Source organism: Gopherus evgoodei, chromosome 3, assembly GCF_007399415.2.
Source record: "Gopherus evgoodei ecotype Sinaloan lineage chromosome 3, rGopEvg1_v1.p, whole genome shotgun sequence".
Lineage (NCBI taxonomy): Eukaryota > Metazoa > Chordata > Testudines > Testudinidae > Gopherus > Gopherus evgoodei.
In genome coordinates, this window is record NC_044324.1 from 4563787 (window position 1) to 4578809 (window position 15023).

Sequence of the window (15023 nt, forward strand, 5' to 3'; positions counted from 1 at the left end):
TTGATAAACCAAAAACTTTATTAAACAAAATAATTCCCCCGCCCGGGCCTGGCAGCATGCATATACAGGGGCCTGCGGGCCCAGGCGGGTGAGGTCCCTGGGGGGCAGACCCAGGGGGGCCCTGCATTGCATTCCCTGGTCCAGAAAGGGGGCCTGATTCCCATGGGGAGAGGTGAAGCCTGGGAGAGAAGCCACCTTTGGGCTGGGAAGCTGGGCCAGGCTAGAGGGTTGGGGGCAGGGGGGCATGTTGCAATCTCTGGGGCCAGAGATGATGGGTGGGAAGGGAAGGGCCTGACAGCCTGGGGCTGCTAAACAACCCCAGGGAGCAAGGTGGGGACGTCTGGGAACACCCCCACCCCACAAAGTGGGGGCTGCAACTGGGGGTCAGGGCGACGGGGTCAGGGTCCGGCTGGGTCCAACCCAGCTCCCAGGAGGGGGCAGAGGCACCCTTCCCATTTGTCCAGAGCCCCATTTCCCCCCTCCCCAGCACCCCACTGCCCAGCCCCATGGCAGCTCCATGCACCGAAGGGTCCTGGGTGGGGGAGGGGCAGAGCCCCATACCCCCCTCAGCATGAGGGTCCTTGGCCCAAAGGAAGATGCTCAAGGTCATGTCCATGGTCCCTGCCTGGCTGCCCCTCCTCCCGGGGGGGCAGTGTGGGGTGCGGGGCCCCAGGTCTCCCCAGCTTCACTCCAGTCTCTGAGGGGGGGCCCAGCCATTCCTCACGGGTCACTCGCTGGGCTGGGAGGGGGCAGCAGCATCCTCCAGAGTCCCCAGTGGGGGGTGGGTCACAGCTCGTCTTCATCGAGTTTGGCAAGCCGGGCGCCGGGGGTGTCGGAGCCCAGCTCAGGGAACGGGCAGCCTGCCCCCCTCAGGGCCTGCCAGGGACAAAACACAGCCAGAGTCAGCCTGCCCCCCGGCCCCAGCACTCCTCTGCCCGCCCGAGCGCTGACCCCTGCTCCCCAGAACCCGCAGTTCCTCCAGCACCACCGGGCCTCAGCCCTGAACTCACAGGAGCTGACCACAAACCCCCAGTGGATGGGAACCATTGCAGGTTTGGGGCTCGGGGGCTGCAGGTTGGGATTAGGGGGGAGCCCAGGACTGGGAGAGCAGGGGGCTGCGGGTTGGGATTGGGGGGCACCGGCAGGGCCCAGGGGATGCTATTGCAAAGCAGGATGTGAGCCCCCATTGCCCCATCCCCTCCACCTGCTCCCCACCCCCCAGCTCCAGCCCAGGAAGCCGTGTGGCCCTTATTGAGCTGTTCCCATCACTCACCCCAGGAGGGGGCTCGCCTGGCTGGGGGCCCCCGGGGAAGTTGAGGCAGACGTGGGCCGGGGAGGCCGTCCTGGGCGTGGGGGAGCTCTGGTTGCGGGCAGGCTGCAAGGGAAGCATGAGAAGCGGACCCAGGAGTCCTGGTTCAGTGAAGGGACTTCCCCAGGACTGGGCCCCCCAGACCCCAACATCAGTCCCTGCCCCCCATCCCTTACCCCAACTGGGCCCCCCAGACCCTGACCTCAGTCCCTGCCCCCCACCCCTTACCTCAGCTGGGACCCTTAGACCCCAACCTCAGTCCTTGCCCCCCGCCCCCTACCTCAGCTGGGCCCCCCAGACCCCGACCTCAGTCCCTGCCTCCAATCCCTTATCCCAGCTGGGCCCCCCCAGACTCCAACCTCAGTCTCTGCCCCCTGCCCCCTACCTCAGCTGACCCCCCAGTCCCTGCCCCCCGCACACCAGTCCCCCCAGTACCTCAGTGGGCGGTGGGTGCTCTGGGCGTGGGTGGCTGCTGGGCAGGTAGATGGAGGGCAGGGAGGAGTTGTAGGCCCGGAGGCCGGGCCCCGTTTTCCTGTCCATGGAGGCGGAGGAGTGGGGCCGCATGGGGCCGCTGGGTGGCGATGCCCGCAGGGCCCCCCCCCAGCCCAGGCTGTGAGACTTGCTCTCCCGCCGCTGGTACTCGATGGGCGACTGCAGCGCTTGGGGGGGGAACCACACAGGGCATCACGTGACACACAGGGGCCACACGCGTGTCACATGCTGCAGAGCCACACTCGCGCTCACACGGCACACAGGCCGCACATGCCTGGGGAACAGCTCTCCTCCCCTGCCAGGCTCTAGGTAGGGGAGATATGGGGGGAGGGGGGAAAGTGCAACCCTGGGGGGGGATAGGGCAACCCGCAGGTCTGTGGGGGGCAAGGGCAGCCCAGGGGGCGGAGCTGTGGGTGGGACATCCCAGGGGTGGGGCTGTGGGCAGGGCAGCCTGTGGGCGGAGCAGCCCAGGGGGCGGGGCTGTGGGCGGGGCAGTCCTGGCACAGGGGAGGGGCCAGGGCAGCCCAGGGCCGGTGGGAGGGGAGCTTGGGCAGCCCCGGTGGAGGAGTGGGGGGCACCTACCATTGAGGAAGTCACGCTGGGTCTCCAGGATGTGGCTGATGTCGGCTGCCCAGGCCTGGGCGATCTCCGGGGCCGCAGCCTGGAGCACATAGCGGATGCTACTGCGGTCGGCGCCCCGCGACGTCAGGGCAAATTTGCAGGGGTCGTTCTCCACGTCCTCCTCCAGCCCCAGGCAGCTGACCTGCCGCAGGGAGCCAGGCCTAAGTGGGGAGCCAGCCCAGCCCCCCCGACCAGCTGCCCCTTCCCCTCAGGGGCCTGGGGCCCATACTGGAGCAGGCAGGCTGAGGCACAGCCGGGGGCGCCCAATTGCCCTCGAGGGTACCCTGGCTCTGGTCCCAGTCCCCCTGGTGCAGAGGGGCGGGGGGGGGCTCCCAGGCGTGGGTAACAGGGCAGGAGGCTGCAGGGGCACGGAGCGACCCCCAGGCGTGGGTCACAGGGCGGGGAGGGTGCAGGGGCAGGGAACGACCCCCAGGCGTGGGTCACAGGGCGGGGAGGGTGCAGGGGCAGGGAATGACCCCCAGGCGTGGGTCACAGGGAGGGGAGGGTGCAGGGACGGGGGGGCTGCAGGGGCCACAGCACGAGGTCCCAGCCCCTCACTTCCCACTCCCTTTGGAAGCTGCCCCTGGGAAAGGTGCCTACGAACCCCCTTTTGCCCCCTTTGCTGTGTGTGTGTTGGGGGGGCAGGTTGTGGGTCCTGCCCCACACGATGCCCCCAGGGCTTGAGCTCTGGGCTGGGCACCAGCTTCCAACCATGTGGGTCTCATCAAAGGGAGTAGGAGGCTTCTCTGAGAGGCGGGACTTGCCTGAGTGGGCGGAGCTTCCTGAGGCTAGGATGGGTAAGGCCTGCTAGGGGCGGGGCTCCCTGGTGGGAGCTGGGCTTCTGGCATGGGCAGAGTCTGATAAAGGCAGGGCTCCCTGGTGGGGAGTGGGTGGGTGTGGCCTGCTAGAAGAGCCTAGGGGGGCTGCTGGGAGAGGGGCTCCATGGGTGGGTGTGGCCTTCTGTGGGCGGAGCTCTATGGTGGGTGTGGCCTGCTAGAGGTGGGGGCAGGGGCTGCCAAGGGCGGAGCTCTGTGGGTGGGTGTGGCCTGCTAGAGGTGAGGGCAGGGCCTGCAATGGGCGGAGCTCCGTGGGTGGGTGTGGCCTGCTAGAGGGGTGGGGGTGGGGCTGCTGGGGGTGGAGCTCCATGGGTGAGTGTGGCCTGCTAGAGGTGTAGGGGGGGCCTGCCATGGGCAGAGCTCCGTGGGTGAGTGTGGCCTGCTAGAGGGGTGTTGGGGGGCTGCTGGGGGCACAGCTCCATGGGTGGGTACGGCCTGCTAAATGTGGTGGCGGGGCCTTCCATGGGCAGAGCTCCGTGAGTGGGTGTAGCCTGCTAGAGGTGGGGTTAGGGCCTGCCATGGGCGGAGCTCCGTAGGTGGGTGTGGCCTGCTGGAGGTGGGGGGGGCCTGACATGGGTGGGTGTGGCCTGCTAGAGATGGGGTTGGGGCCTGCCATGGGCAGAGTTCCATGGGTGGGTGTGGCCTGCTAGAGGTGGGGGCGGGGCCTGCCAGGGCAGGGCTCCATGGGTGGGTGTGGCCTGCTGGGGCCGGGCTCCATGGGTGAGTGTAGCCTGCTAGAGGAGTGGGGGGGGGGCTGGGGGCGGAGCTCCATGGGTGGGCGTGGCCTGCTAGAGTTGGGGGCGAGGCCTGCTGGGCGGGGCTCCATGGGTGGGCGTGGCCTGCTAGAGGAGTGGGGGGATGCTGGGGGCGGGACTCCATAGGTGAGCATGGTCTGCTAGAGCTGGGGGCGAGGCCTGCCAGGGCAGGGCTCCATGGGTGGGTGTGGCCTGCTAGAGCTGGGGGCGGGGCCTGCTGGGAGCAGAGCTCCATGGCTGGGTGTGGCCTGCTGGAGATGGGATTGGGGCCTGCCATGGGCGGAGTTCCGTGGGTGGGTGTGGCCTGCCAGAGGAGTGGGGGGTGCTGGGGGCGGGGCTCCATGGGTGGGCGTGGCCTGCTAGGGGTGGGGGCGGGGTCTGCCAGGGCGGGGCTCCCCGCGGTACCTTGATGCTGCTCTTGAAGAGGTAGGCGGGCGTGGCGAAGGCCTTGCGCCGCTCCAGGGCCTCGCTGAAGATGACGAGCTGCTCGAAGAGGAAGACACGTCGCTCCCTGCAGCGCGGCAGGAACCCGCCGTCCTGCTCCGTCACCCAGAAGGTGTCCTGCTGCAGCAGCTTCCCCTGTGCCGTCAGCTTGCCCTGGAGGGGGCGGGGGGGTCACGTGGGGGACAAAAGCTCCCCTATCCCAGCCCCCCAACTTCCTGTCACCCCGCTGCACCGCACAAACACCTGACCCACCCTGCCAGCGCCCCCACCTGACCACGCCCCAGCCCCCCACCAGCACCCACTCCATCTGGCCAATCAGGGAACAGCTACGGCCCCATGGGACCCACTGGGGTGCTCAGGTTCGGATCCCAGCTCCAGGGAATCCTTGGGGGCAATCGGTGCCCCCTGGTGGCTGCTCGGCAAACAGGCGAGAGGGCAGAATGCAGCTCTGCACCCTGGAATATGGGCAAAGAGCCATGGACACTCCCACACACACGCCCCATAGGGACATGGAACCCTCAATCCCCTCCCAGTGGGCACAGACCCCCTAATCCCGCCCACATCCCTGGGTCATTGAGTGCCCCTGTGGGGGGGCATGGCAGGCTGATAGCAGAGCCTCCTCCACCCCCCTGGAGCAAAGGCTGCCCCAGCACAGGGCCTACGCATGGGGGGGAGATGATTGATTGGAGCCCCCCCAAGGGATCCCAATGCCCATAGCTCAGAGGAGAGACCACCCCCAACTCCTACCTCAAATCCCTGCAGCCGCCCCACGTTCATCATGTCGTTGCAGCGCTTGGGCACAAAGCACATCACCTCCACGGCTTTCTGCCAGGCAAGGGGGGGGAGTGAGAGCCGGGGAGAGGCCTGGGGCCCGGCGCGTCCTGGGTGGCAGGAGCTGCAGATACTTGGGGCTGCAAGTCGGGAGTGAGGGGCACTGGCAGAGTTGGATGGATTATCCTCAGACTCGGGCACCCCCCCAACATACTGCCCATGTAATGACCCAGTTGCTTTCATTTTCTCAATGGGAACTGAACCAACCCCAGGATGAACCCCCCTGGCAAACACCCACTCCAGTCCCTCTGAAGACGCTGCCCCGTACCCCCCTCTAGTCCCCACAGAGATGCCCTGTGCCCCCTCCGGTCCCCATGGAGACACTGCCCCCTCCAGTCCCCCTGCTGCCCCGTGCCCCCTCCAGTCCCTACGGAGACGCTGCCTCGTGCCTCCTCTGGTCCCCACAGAGACGCTGCCCTGTCCCCCTCCGGTCCCCACAGAGATGCTGCTCCATGCCCCCTCCGGTCCCCACGGAGATGCTGCTCCATGCCCCCTCTGGTCCCCACGGAGATGCTGCTCCATGCCCCCTCCGGTCCCCACGGAGATGCTGCTCCATGCCCCCTCTGGTCCCCACGGAGATGCTGCTCCATGCCCTCTCTGGTCCCCACGGAGATGCTGCTCCATGTCCCCTCTGGTCCCCACGGAGATGCTGCTCCATGCCCCCTCTGGTCCCCACGGAGATGCTGCTCCATGTCCCCTCTGGTCCCCATGGAGAAGCTGCCCCGTGCCCCCTCCGATCTCCAGAGAGACACTGCCCCTTGCCCCCTCCAGTCCCCACATAAATGCTGCCCACTGCCCTCCTGGTCCCCATGGAAACGCTGCCCCATGGTCCCCCGTTCCCATGGAAATGCTGCCTCCTGCCCCCTGGCAACCTCACCCTGTCCCCATGGAAACACTGCCCAATCCCCCCGACAATGCTCCAGGATTGGAATGGTGCCTTTGCAGGGGGCGACCCCCAGTCCAGTGGGGCCTTGCCCTGGGCAGAGGCTCATGAGCCGGGAGCTCACCCACGCCACTCCCAGCTCTCACTGTCCCTACCTCCAGCTGCTCTGTGTCCATCCCGGCTTTGCTGTAGTACTTCAGGAAATCCTGGGACACAAGAGAAAAGGGACCGAGGGATGGGAAAGAGGGTGCCCCGACCCCTCCCAAGGGGCTGGCATGGCCCCAATTAACCCCCAAGCAGATGGTTCGTGCCCTCTGGCAGTGTGCCAGGGCAGGATGCCAGGGCTGGGAGCCTGGTTCAGAGCCACCCTGTCCCACTTGGCTCACAGGGCCGGGTCCCCAAGATGCTGGGTTCGCTGCTTTTCACACCAAGCCTTCAGCAGAACCCAGAGCAGGTGTTTACACTCTGGAGAACTCAGGGCTAAGCGGTGGGGGCGGGGGCTGGCAGGGGGCTGTGGGACGGGGTTGAGGAGCATCGGAGAGATGTGGAGCTGGCTCTGGGGTGGAGCGTCCACAGCCCTGGGCAGCCCGGCATGGGCAGCTGGCTCTAGGGCAGAGCATCCCCAGCCCTGGGCAGCCCAGCGTGGGCGGCTGGCTTTGGGGCGGAGCGTCCCCAGCCCTGGGCAGCAGGGTGTGAGCGGCCAGCTTGGGGGTGGAGCGTCCCTAGCCCTGGGCAGCCCGGTGTGGGAGGCTGGCTCTGGGGCGGAGCATCCTTAGCCCTGGGCAGCAGGGTGTGAGCGGCCAGCTCGGGGGTGGAGCGTCCCCAGCCCTGGGCAGCCCGGTGTGGGAGGCTGGCTCTGGGGCGGAGCATCCTTAGCCCTGGGCAGCAGGGTGTGAGCAGCCAGATCGGGGGTGGAGCGTCCCCAGCCCTGGGCAGCCCGGTGTGGGAGGCTGGCTCTGGGGCGGAGCGTGTCTGGCCCTGGCAGCCCTTTCTCACCTTGAGCAGCAGCTGGTATTTCATGATCCTCTGCACCGGCTTGATCAGCAGGTCATTGAGCTGCAGCCTGTGGCCCAGCTCCTGCTTCAGCTCCTGGGGAAACAGAGGCAGCACATCAGCTCCCTCATGCCCCGCACTGGCCTGGTCCCGCCCACCTCCAGGAGGGTCGGGAGGGGCCAGCCAGGGCAGCAGGGTGGGGGGCAGAGGGGGGAAACTGGGGTTCTGGCTGGGGCAGTAAGTGTGTGTGTGGGGGGGTCAGTTTAGCCAGGGGAGCGTTGGGGGTTGGATGGGGTGAGCTGGGGTTCTCTGCTGGAGGAGCGAGGGGGGGTTGGATGGGACAGGTTGCACAGGGTGAGGGGGGAGCATGGGGCAGGTTGCAGAGGGGGAGAGGAAGAGTGGGGGGGGGTCCAATGGGGGTAACCAGAGTCCCAGCTGTTGGCGGGGTCATAGAGGGGCCAGAAGGGGAAACCGTGGTCCCCTCACCTCAAAATAGGAGTCGATGTACTCAGAGACAATGTGCTCCGATTTGGGTTTGTTCTGGCAGTAAACGACGTACATGTGCAAACGGCGCTCCTGGAAGGGAATGGGGGGCAGGTGACAAGAGTCCCCGGCACACGCCAGCACATGCCAATGCACGCCAGTACATGCCAATGCATACCACAACATGCCCCACACATGTGCACACCCCTCAACACATGCCAGCCCATGCAATCACATGCTACATCACGCTGGAACATGCTCTCAAGTCTGTCCCCGCAGGGGGGTGGCTGATGCCAGCCGGACCCTGTGGTAGCCCCCAGCGGAGCCGGTAGGCCCGGCAGTTACATGCCCACAAGTGAGGTGGCAGCCAGCCCCATGGTGCGGGGCTCTCGCGATGTGGGGTAGGAAGCGGGGGGGGGGGCTTGGGGGCAGGGCAGTGCCAGGTGCAGGCTGGCGAATCAGGGCTGGGGATGGGATGGGGCGTGGGGGCAGGGTCCGGGGGCAGGGTGGGGGTGGAGCCAGGGGGCAGGGCAGTGCCAGGGGCAGGCTGGCAAGGCAGGGCTGGGGGTGGGATGGGTCCTGAGGGCAGGGGGCAGGGGCAGGGCCTGGGGGCAGGGCAGGGCCAGGTGCAGGCTGGCGAGGCAGGGCACATGCAGCGACGCCCGGGACTCACGTGCTTTATAAAGAGCTGCGCCAGCAGGTCCGGGTTGTGCAGACATTTCTCCAGCTCTTTAAGGAAGTAACTGGGGGGGGCAGAGAGGGCTGAGAACTATGGGGCAGACCCCCACCAACCCTCCCCCCCCCCCCGCAGCCCCTCAGGCAGCCGGGTGTGCCAGGGGACGAGCACGCAGCTTGGCACGGGCACCACAAGGGACCATGTCTGGGAGAGGCCAGAACAGGGCACCGGATGGCTGGAAGCAGGGGACTCGCCTGGCACCTGCAGACGTCTCCCTGATCCTGCCAGAGCCCGGGCATCCCCCCTGCAGTGGGCAGAAGAGGGGGGTTGCTGTACAGATCTCTTAGGGGTATATCTGTGTGCCCCCCCCAGCCTATATGTGGGTGGGGAGAGGCAGCCGGCCTGGCCCTGGCAGCACAGGGAGCCCCAGCCCCTGGAACAAAGAATTCAGGGGGGGTCCCTGGGACCCATGCAGGGGGAGGGCGCTGGGAGGGGTCCCATCCCCTGACTCACTCCTTGTGCCAGTCATAGATCTGGTGGATGTTCCCGAAGATGATCTTGTCCTTGCCCTCCATGTCCTCGGGCACGCCTCGGGCACGCATGGTCGCCATGTAGCCCTGGGGGCAGGAGGGGCAGGTTAGCGGGGAACTGGCACCGGGAGGCACACGGGGTGGGAGTGGGACTCTGCTGCTGCCCAGACTGGGGCAGGGGGAGCGGGGCTCCCGGTGTGGGGAGCAGGGCTCGTGGTGGGAGGTGCTGGGCCAAGGGAGAAGCATTTGCTCACCCCAGGGAGGGGCAGAGCTCTGGGGCTGAGGGAGGGGTCTGGGGGGAAGCGCTAGGCTGTGGAGGTTACCTGGGGAGGCTCTAGGACTGGGCCTGCTGCTTGCTGTGGGGGGCTGCTCAGGGAGGGGGTCCCTAGGGCTGGTGTCTGGGGAGGGGAGCCCGGGGAGCAGGGGTCTGTCCGGGGAGGGGCGCTCTGCGGGGGTTCACACCTCCACTATCTGGCCCAGGTCCTCCACGTACATCTTCTCCGTCTCCACGAGCTCCCTGAGGACGAACCTGCCCACGGGAGGGAACAGCTAAGTCTGAAAGTGGGAGGTGCCGTGGCCCCTTGTGAGACCCCCCACATCCATCCTCCCCGTCCTGCCCTCGGCCGCCAGCGGGGAGATGCCTCGGCCCCCTCCCAGCTCAAGCCCAGAGTGATGCCAGGAGAGACTTAGGGTCGAGGTCGCCCCCAACCCCGGGATCCGTCCCTATCAAACCCCTGCAGTGCTGGGGACGCAGCCTCTGTTCCAAGTGCCCCGGGACCCCCCAGCCCTGCCCCTGGCACCCACAGCCCTGCGCCTGCCTGCTGGCACCCCCTACCCAGGAATTCTGTCCCTACCCCCTGACACCTCCCCCCAGGAACCTCCATCCATGACCCCTAGCACCTCCCCTCAGGAACCCCCATCCATGTCCCTGGAACCTTCCCCCAGGAACTCCCATCCTCGACCCCTGGTACCTCCCCCCAGGAACTCCCATCCATGGCCCCTGGCACCCCCAGCCCTGTCCCACGGGCGCAGCGGCTCCACTTACATACTCTTTTCTAAGGCACTCTTTCTCTCCTCCTCACTCGTTATCTCTTCTGGGGGTAGCCCGGGGAACTCTTCAGGGGGGGCCAGGCCTTGGGGGTCACTGGAGATATGAAGGGGGCTGGGGCCCTGCCAGGGGGAGGGGAGACAAAGTTGGGGGCACAGAGCAGCTCTGCCCACTCCCACCCGGGCATTGGCAATGGGCCTCAAGACTGCTGGGCAAAGAGCCCTGGGAGACCCTGCCAGGTGGGGGGGGGTGCGGGGGCCCGTGGGGAGCAGGGCCAGGGGCCCGGCACCTCAGGTGCATGTGTCAGGGCAGAGCTCCCCCCATAACAGACGAGTTGGCGCTGGCCCTGGAAGGGGCCCTCAGTGGGACATGGAAAACTCCGACCACCTGCCCCCAGCATTGCAGTTGCTGAGCCCCCCAGTCGCTTCCCCCGAGAGCCAGGACAGGGCGGGAGGCACCTCCCATGTGAATGCGTGTGCACAGGAGTGTGTCTGCTTGAAGCACCTGTGTGCACGTGGGGGCACATCTGTGTGTGCAATGGCATGTGTGCAGGGCCTCTCTGTGCATGCATGGGCTTCTCTGTGTGTGCAAAAGGGTGTGCCTGGGGCGTGTTTGTGTGTGAATGGGGCATGTCTGGGTGTGCATGCGGCGTGTCTGGGTCTGCATGGGGTGTGTCTACGTGTGCACTGGGTGTGCATAGGGCATGTCTGGGTGTGCACAGGGCATGCATGGGGTGTGTCTGCATGTGCACGGAGTGGAGGGTGTGTCTGCGTGTGCACAGGGTGTGCGTGGCATGTGTTGGCATGTGCAGAGGGTGTGTCTAGGTGTGCATGGGGCATCTGGGTGTGCACCAGGGGTATTGCCGAGGGGACTCCTCTGCTCTGTGGAGATGTGGGTTGGGATCTCAGGGAACCCAAATGGCCAGAGATGCAGTTTCCATAGTTTCCTCCATGGGATGCCCTGGGAACCGAGACCCCATAGCTTGGGGGCCGGGGCACAGTCATTGGGGGGGGTGTCAGCAGACCCACCTCAGGCATCGTGCCCCCAGGAGCATCCCAGAGCCCCCGCTCCCTGCTCCTGCCCCCACGCCCCAGGCAGACCATGCTAGCTGGGGCGGGTCCCTCCAGTGTGCGCAGTAATGGGGAAGGCCTGCTGGGTCCCAGCCAGCCCAGCAGCACCCTGGGCAGGATCAGGCCCTGCGAGAGTTAAACGCCCCAGGGACCGGGACTCCTGAGAGTCAAATCTGGGAGTCTGGCACCCACCCGGGTCTTGGCACCTGCTCCAGGCTGACGGAGACCAGTGCGTGGGACGGGGAGGGGGTAGGGGGCTTCGCAAGGGGCACCTTAAGAGGCCAGGTGTGTGCCCACCTCTGGGGTGGCACCACTGCCCCTGCTCATCCCCCAGCCCCTCCGGCATCACTGTTGACCCTTGACGTGGGCAGGAGGCTCTCAGGGGGCCGGCTGCAGTGCAGAGCCACCTGCCCTGGGAGTGGGAGGTGCCGGGGGCAGTGAGGATGACCTGGGCTCCGGGGGAAAAGTGGGGGTCTCCTGTGGTGCCAGCCCCCGCCCCCTATGCTCCCTCCTCACCTGTGTGCTTGCCTCTGCGGCACCCCCCTCCAGCAGGCTGCACAGCAGAGCCAGGCCCGGCAGCTGCTTGCCCCCCAAAGGGCCCGATTCCTGCAACACAATGGGGGGGGCATGGTGTGAGATGGGGGCTAGGACTGCCGCTCTGCCTGGGGCGGGGCGCCAGAGGTTCAGTTTGCCCTGGAGCAGGATGGGGGGGGCTACACCCCCTGCCCCTGATCTCCAACCCCCGCAGCCCTCACTCTCCCTCAGGGGGTCAGGTGCCCCCCATGGCGGATCCCCGTTTTCCAGGGGAAACTGAATTCATGAGGCTGTTTTCCCAGCCGGAGGGGGGCAGATTGCAGGCACTGGGTGTGTCCTGACACATCACCAGCTCCCTGTGCCACCCCAGAACTGTTAACCCAGAGCATCCCCATAGCAATGCCCAGCCCCCCATGGCAGTGCCCAGCCCCTGGGAACCCAGCCCCCCATGGCAGTGCCTGACCCCCAGACACCCAGCCCCCCATGACAGTGCCCAGACCCGAAAACCCAGCCCCCCATGGCAGTGCCCAGCCCCCAGGAACCCAGCCCCCCTATGACAGTGCCCGGCCCCTGGGAAACCGCCCCCCCCCCCCCATGGCAGTACACAGCCCTGGGAAACCAGCCCCCCCGGCAGTGCCCAATTCCCCATAGCAATGCCCAGCCCCTCATGGCAGTGCCCGACCCCAGGAACCCAGCACCCCCATGGCAGTGCGCAGACCCCGGGAACCCAGCCCCGCTATTACAGTGCCCGGCCCTTGGGAAACCGACCCCCCATGGCAGTGCCCAGCCCTCAGGAACCCAGCCCCACATGGCAGTGCGCAGCCTCTGGGAAACCAGCTCCCCATGGCAGAGCCCAGCCCCCCATTGCAGTGTCCAGCCCCCAGGAACCCAGCCCCCCATGGCAGTGCCCAGCCCCCGGGAACCCAGCATCCCCATGGCAGTGCCCAGCCCCCCATTGCAGTGTCCAGCCCACGGGAACCCAGCCCCCCATGGCAGTGCCCAGCCCCCGGGAACCCCAGGGCAGTGCCCAGCCCCTCATTGCAGTGTCCAGCCCCCCATGGCAGTGCCCAGCCCCCGGGAACCCAGCCTGCTATGGCAGTGCCCAGCCCCTGGGAAACCAGCCCCCCAATGGCAGTGCCTGGCCCCTGGGAACTCACCCCCTCATGGCAGTGCCTGGCCTCATGGGACCCAGCCCCCCATGGCAGTGCCCATCCCCACCCCCAATGCTCTCACCGTGCCCTTGGGCTCTCGGAGGGCAGCGAGGGGTTCGTCGGCCTTGCCCAGCTGCCCCAGGTCGATGCTTTTCCTCTCCTCCTGCCGGCCGTGCCGCCTGCCCTCGCCCCCGCGCCGGGGCCGACCCTCTGGCTTCCGCTCACCCTTGGCCAGGCTGCCAGTGCTCAGCTTACGCACCGGTGTGGTCAGCCACTTTTTGAGGGTGCTGACGGAGCGCCGGGAGCTGGGCGAGCTGGGCGCGGAGCCGGACGAGGGCTGGGGCTGGATGGAGGCCACCGAGGCTGAGATGCTGCCATCACTGCCTGCCACGGAGTAGGACTCTGCGGGAGAGAGGCTGAGGGGGTCAGAGAGCGGGGCAGGCACAGGGTGGGCACAGGGTGAGCAGGGTCCTGGCATGGGGAAAAAACTCTGGAGGAGCGAGGGCTGACTCTCCGGGTGGGCCAGGGGGATACTCTGTGACAAAGTGGGAATGTTCTTAATGTTTTCTCTGAATACTGCGTGTGTGCCTCAGTTTCCCCTATGCACCTCTCTAGTGTCTGGGGGGGGTGATTGTTGCAGAGCGCTAGGGGGCCAGTGTGATGGGGTCTGCACAGAGAATGGCCAACACCCTGTCTTCTGGCAACTGATGGCCTGGGCCCCTCCCCTGCAAGGTGCCAGCTGCAGGTGTTGGAGAACGAAGGGAACAGGTGCCTCCTGGCCCAGGGAAAGAGGCAAATGGGAGGCGGGGGAGGCTGGAGAGTTTTCAGTTTGGAGCTGGCTGGGGAAATGAAGGGGGCCAGACAGGGCTCTGGTCTCCCTGGCCCCCCAAGATGGACCCGACTGAGGGGGTCCTGTTGTCTGTACCTGCAAGACCTGTCCTGGACCATGCTCCTGTCGTCTAATAACCTTCTGCTTTACTGGCTGGCTGAGAGTCCCAGCGAATCGCAGAAAGCCAGAGGTGCAAGGCCTTGCCTCCCCGAAACTCTGTGACACTCCATGGGGTGTGGCATGGGGGTGTGGAGAGCCAAGGGGCACCCTGAGCGGGCATGGAGGACGGGGCACAGAGACATGCTGGGGGCTCTCACATGCGATCCTCCGGGGGGGAGGAGGGACACACACAGAGCAGAGATAGCGTTTGGGGGGTCATGCCCCAGGTGGCTTGAGAGGGTGCCAGGTGGGCATAGAGGGGGGCTGCTGTGGGTTGGCAGGGCTGGCAGCTTTTTTCCAGGCTCAGGAGAGAAGCTAAGTCTCTCCAGGGCCCGGTTGGCAGCTTGGGGTAAAATGCCTGCGAAGGGACGACTCAGGCCCTGAGCAGCCCGGCTGGAGCCGCCATTAGCCCCTGGGTAGCAGCACAGTGGGGCGACACAGAGGCCTACGTGTCCAGGCCCCCAACCCTGAGCCCCACAGTGGGGAGCGCTGGCAGCGGAAGGGGTTCTGGGACTTAGCCCAGCTCAGAAATCTAATCCCTTCTATTCCAAACAATTCCAGCTGCGGAACGGAGCCGGCGCCGGAGGGCCCTGGCACGCCGGCTGCAGCCTTGTCCCCTCTGTCCTGCAGACCCCCTGCAAAGCCCCCTGCCCTCCCCACAAGCCCAAGTGCTCAGGGTACATGGACATTTCAGGCCCCAGGGATCGGGGCCTAAAAGGGAGCAGAGTGAGCTCTTTGGATAATCGGGTCCAGGGAGTGCATGCGAGATAAACATGAGAAGCAATTAAGCTCCTTTATGGCACGAGAGAGACAAAACCACAAGAGCCACTACCCAAAGCACCAGCCAGTCAGGAATCTGAGCTATGGGGATGAGGGGCCTCCAAAGGGGGCCTGAATGCAAACCCAGTGGGCTGGGGGTCATTTGGATGAAGCTGCGACTACCTGAAGAGAAGCAGCAGAAAAAGCACAGGAACAAGGCCCTGAAAGCAGCCTAGAGAGTGTGAGAGCTTTGGGCACAGCACGGGCTGGGAAGGGGGTTGGGATGGGAACAAAGCACCAGCCTCACGCTGTTTGATTCCTGCTGCCTCGGGGGAAACAGGACTTTGTCGATACACAGGATTGCATCAAAGATCCCAGCTCCAGCTATGATTCCTCCCCCCACCGGAAACAACCCCCTGTCCCCTATCTCCCCCACCTTGCCTCTAGCCCATTTTGAACCCATACTTTACCCAGCTGGGGAGCCTCATCCCAGCCCCATCTCCTGGGAGGGACGGCAAGGGAGGCGCCTCCCCAAAACAACAGAGCTGGGGAGAGAACCCAGGAATCCGAGTCCTGGGTTCGCAGGAGCGCCCCCTGCCGTCTGCTTTGGAGAAACTGGG

The 15023-nt window shown here is 66.3% G+C and overlaps 1 protein-coding gene across 4 annotated transcripts in view; it reads right to left on the reverse strand.

Annotated features, from left to right (window-relative positions):
• Nucleotides 1–15023, reverse strand: part of ARHGEF25 (Rho guanine nucleotide exchange factor 25) — a 30059-nt gene continuing 15036 nt past the window's right edge. For 3 of the 4 annotated variants that reach the window (XM_030554611.1, XM_030554610.1, XM_030554614.1), the window contains 15 exons: nt 12739–13058; nt 11488–11577; nt 9899–10023; nt 9316–9382; nt 8837–8940; nt 8321–8390; nt 7651–7740; nt 7168–7260; nt 6327–6377; nt 5205–5282; nt 4419–4610; nt 2384–2564; nt 1745–1968; nt 1274–1375; nt 1–876 (listed from right to left, as the gene is read on the reverse strand). In XM_030554611.1, coding sequence (XP_030410471.1) covers nt 787–876; nt 1274–1375; nt 1745–1968; nt 2384–2564; nt 4419–4610; nt 5205–5282; nt 6327–6377; nt 7168–7260; nt 7651–7740; nt 8321–8390; nt 8837–8940; nt 9316–9382; nt 9899–10023; nt 11488–11577; nt 12739–13058 — 1877 coding nt within the window. In that variant the 3' untranslated portion in view covers nt 1–786. The remainder of the gene's footprint in view (nt 877–1273; nt 1376–1744; nt 1969–2383; nt 2565–4418; nt 4611–5204; nt 5283–6326; nt 6378–7167; nt 7261–7650; nt 7741–8320; nt 8391–8836; nt 8941–9315; nt 9383–9898; nt 10024–11487; nt 11578–12738; nt 13059–15023) is intronic. The other variant, XM_030554613.1, reaches the window with a different exon arrangement.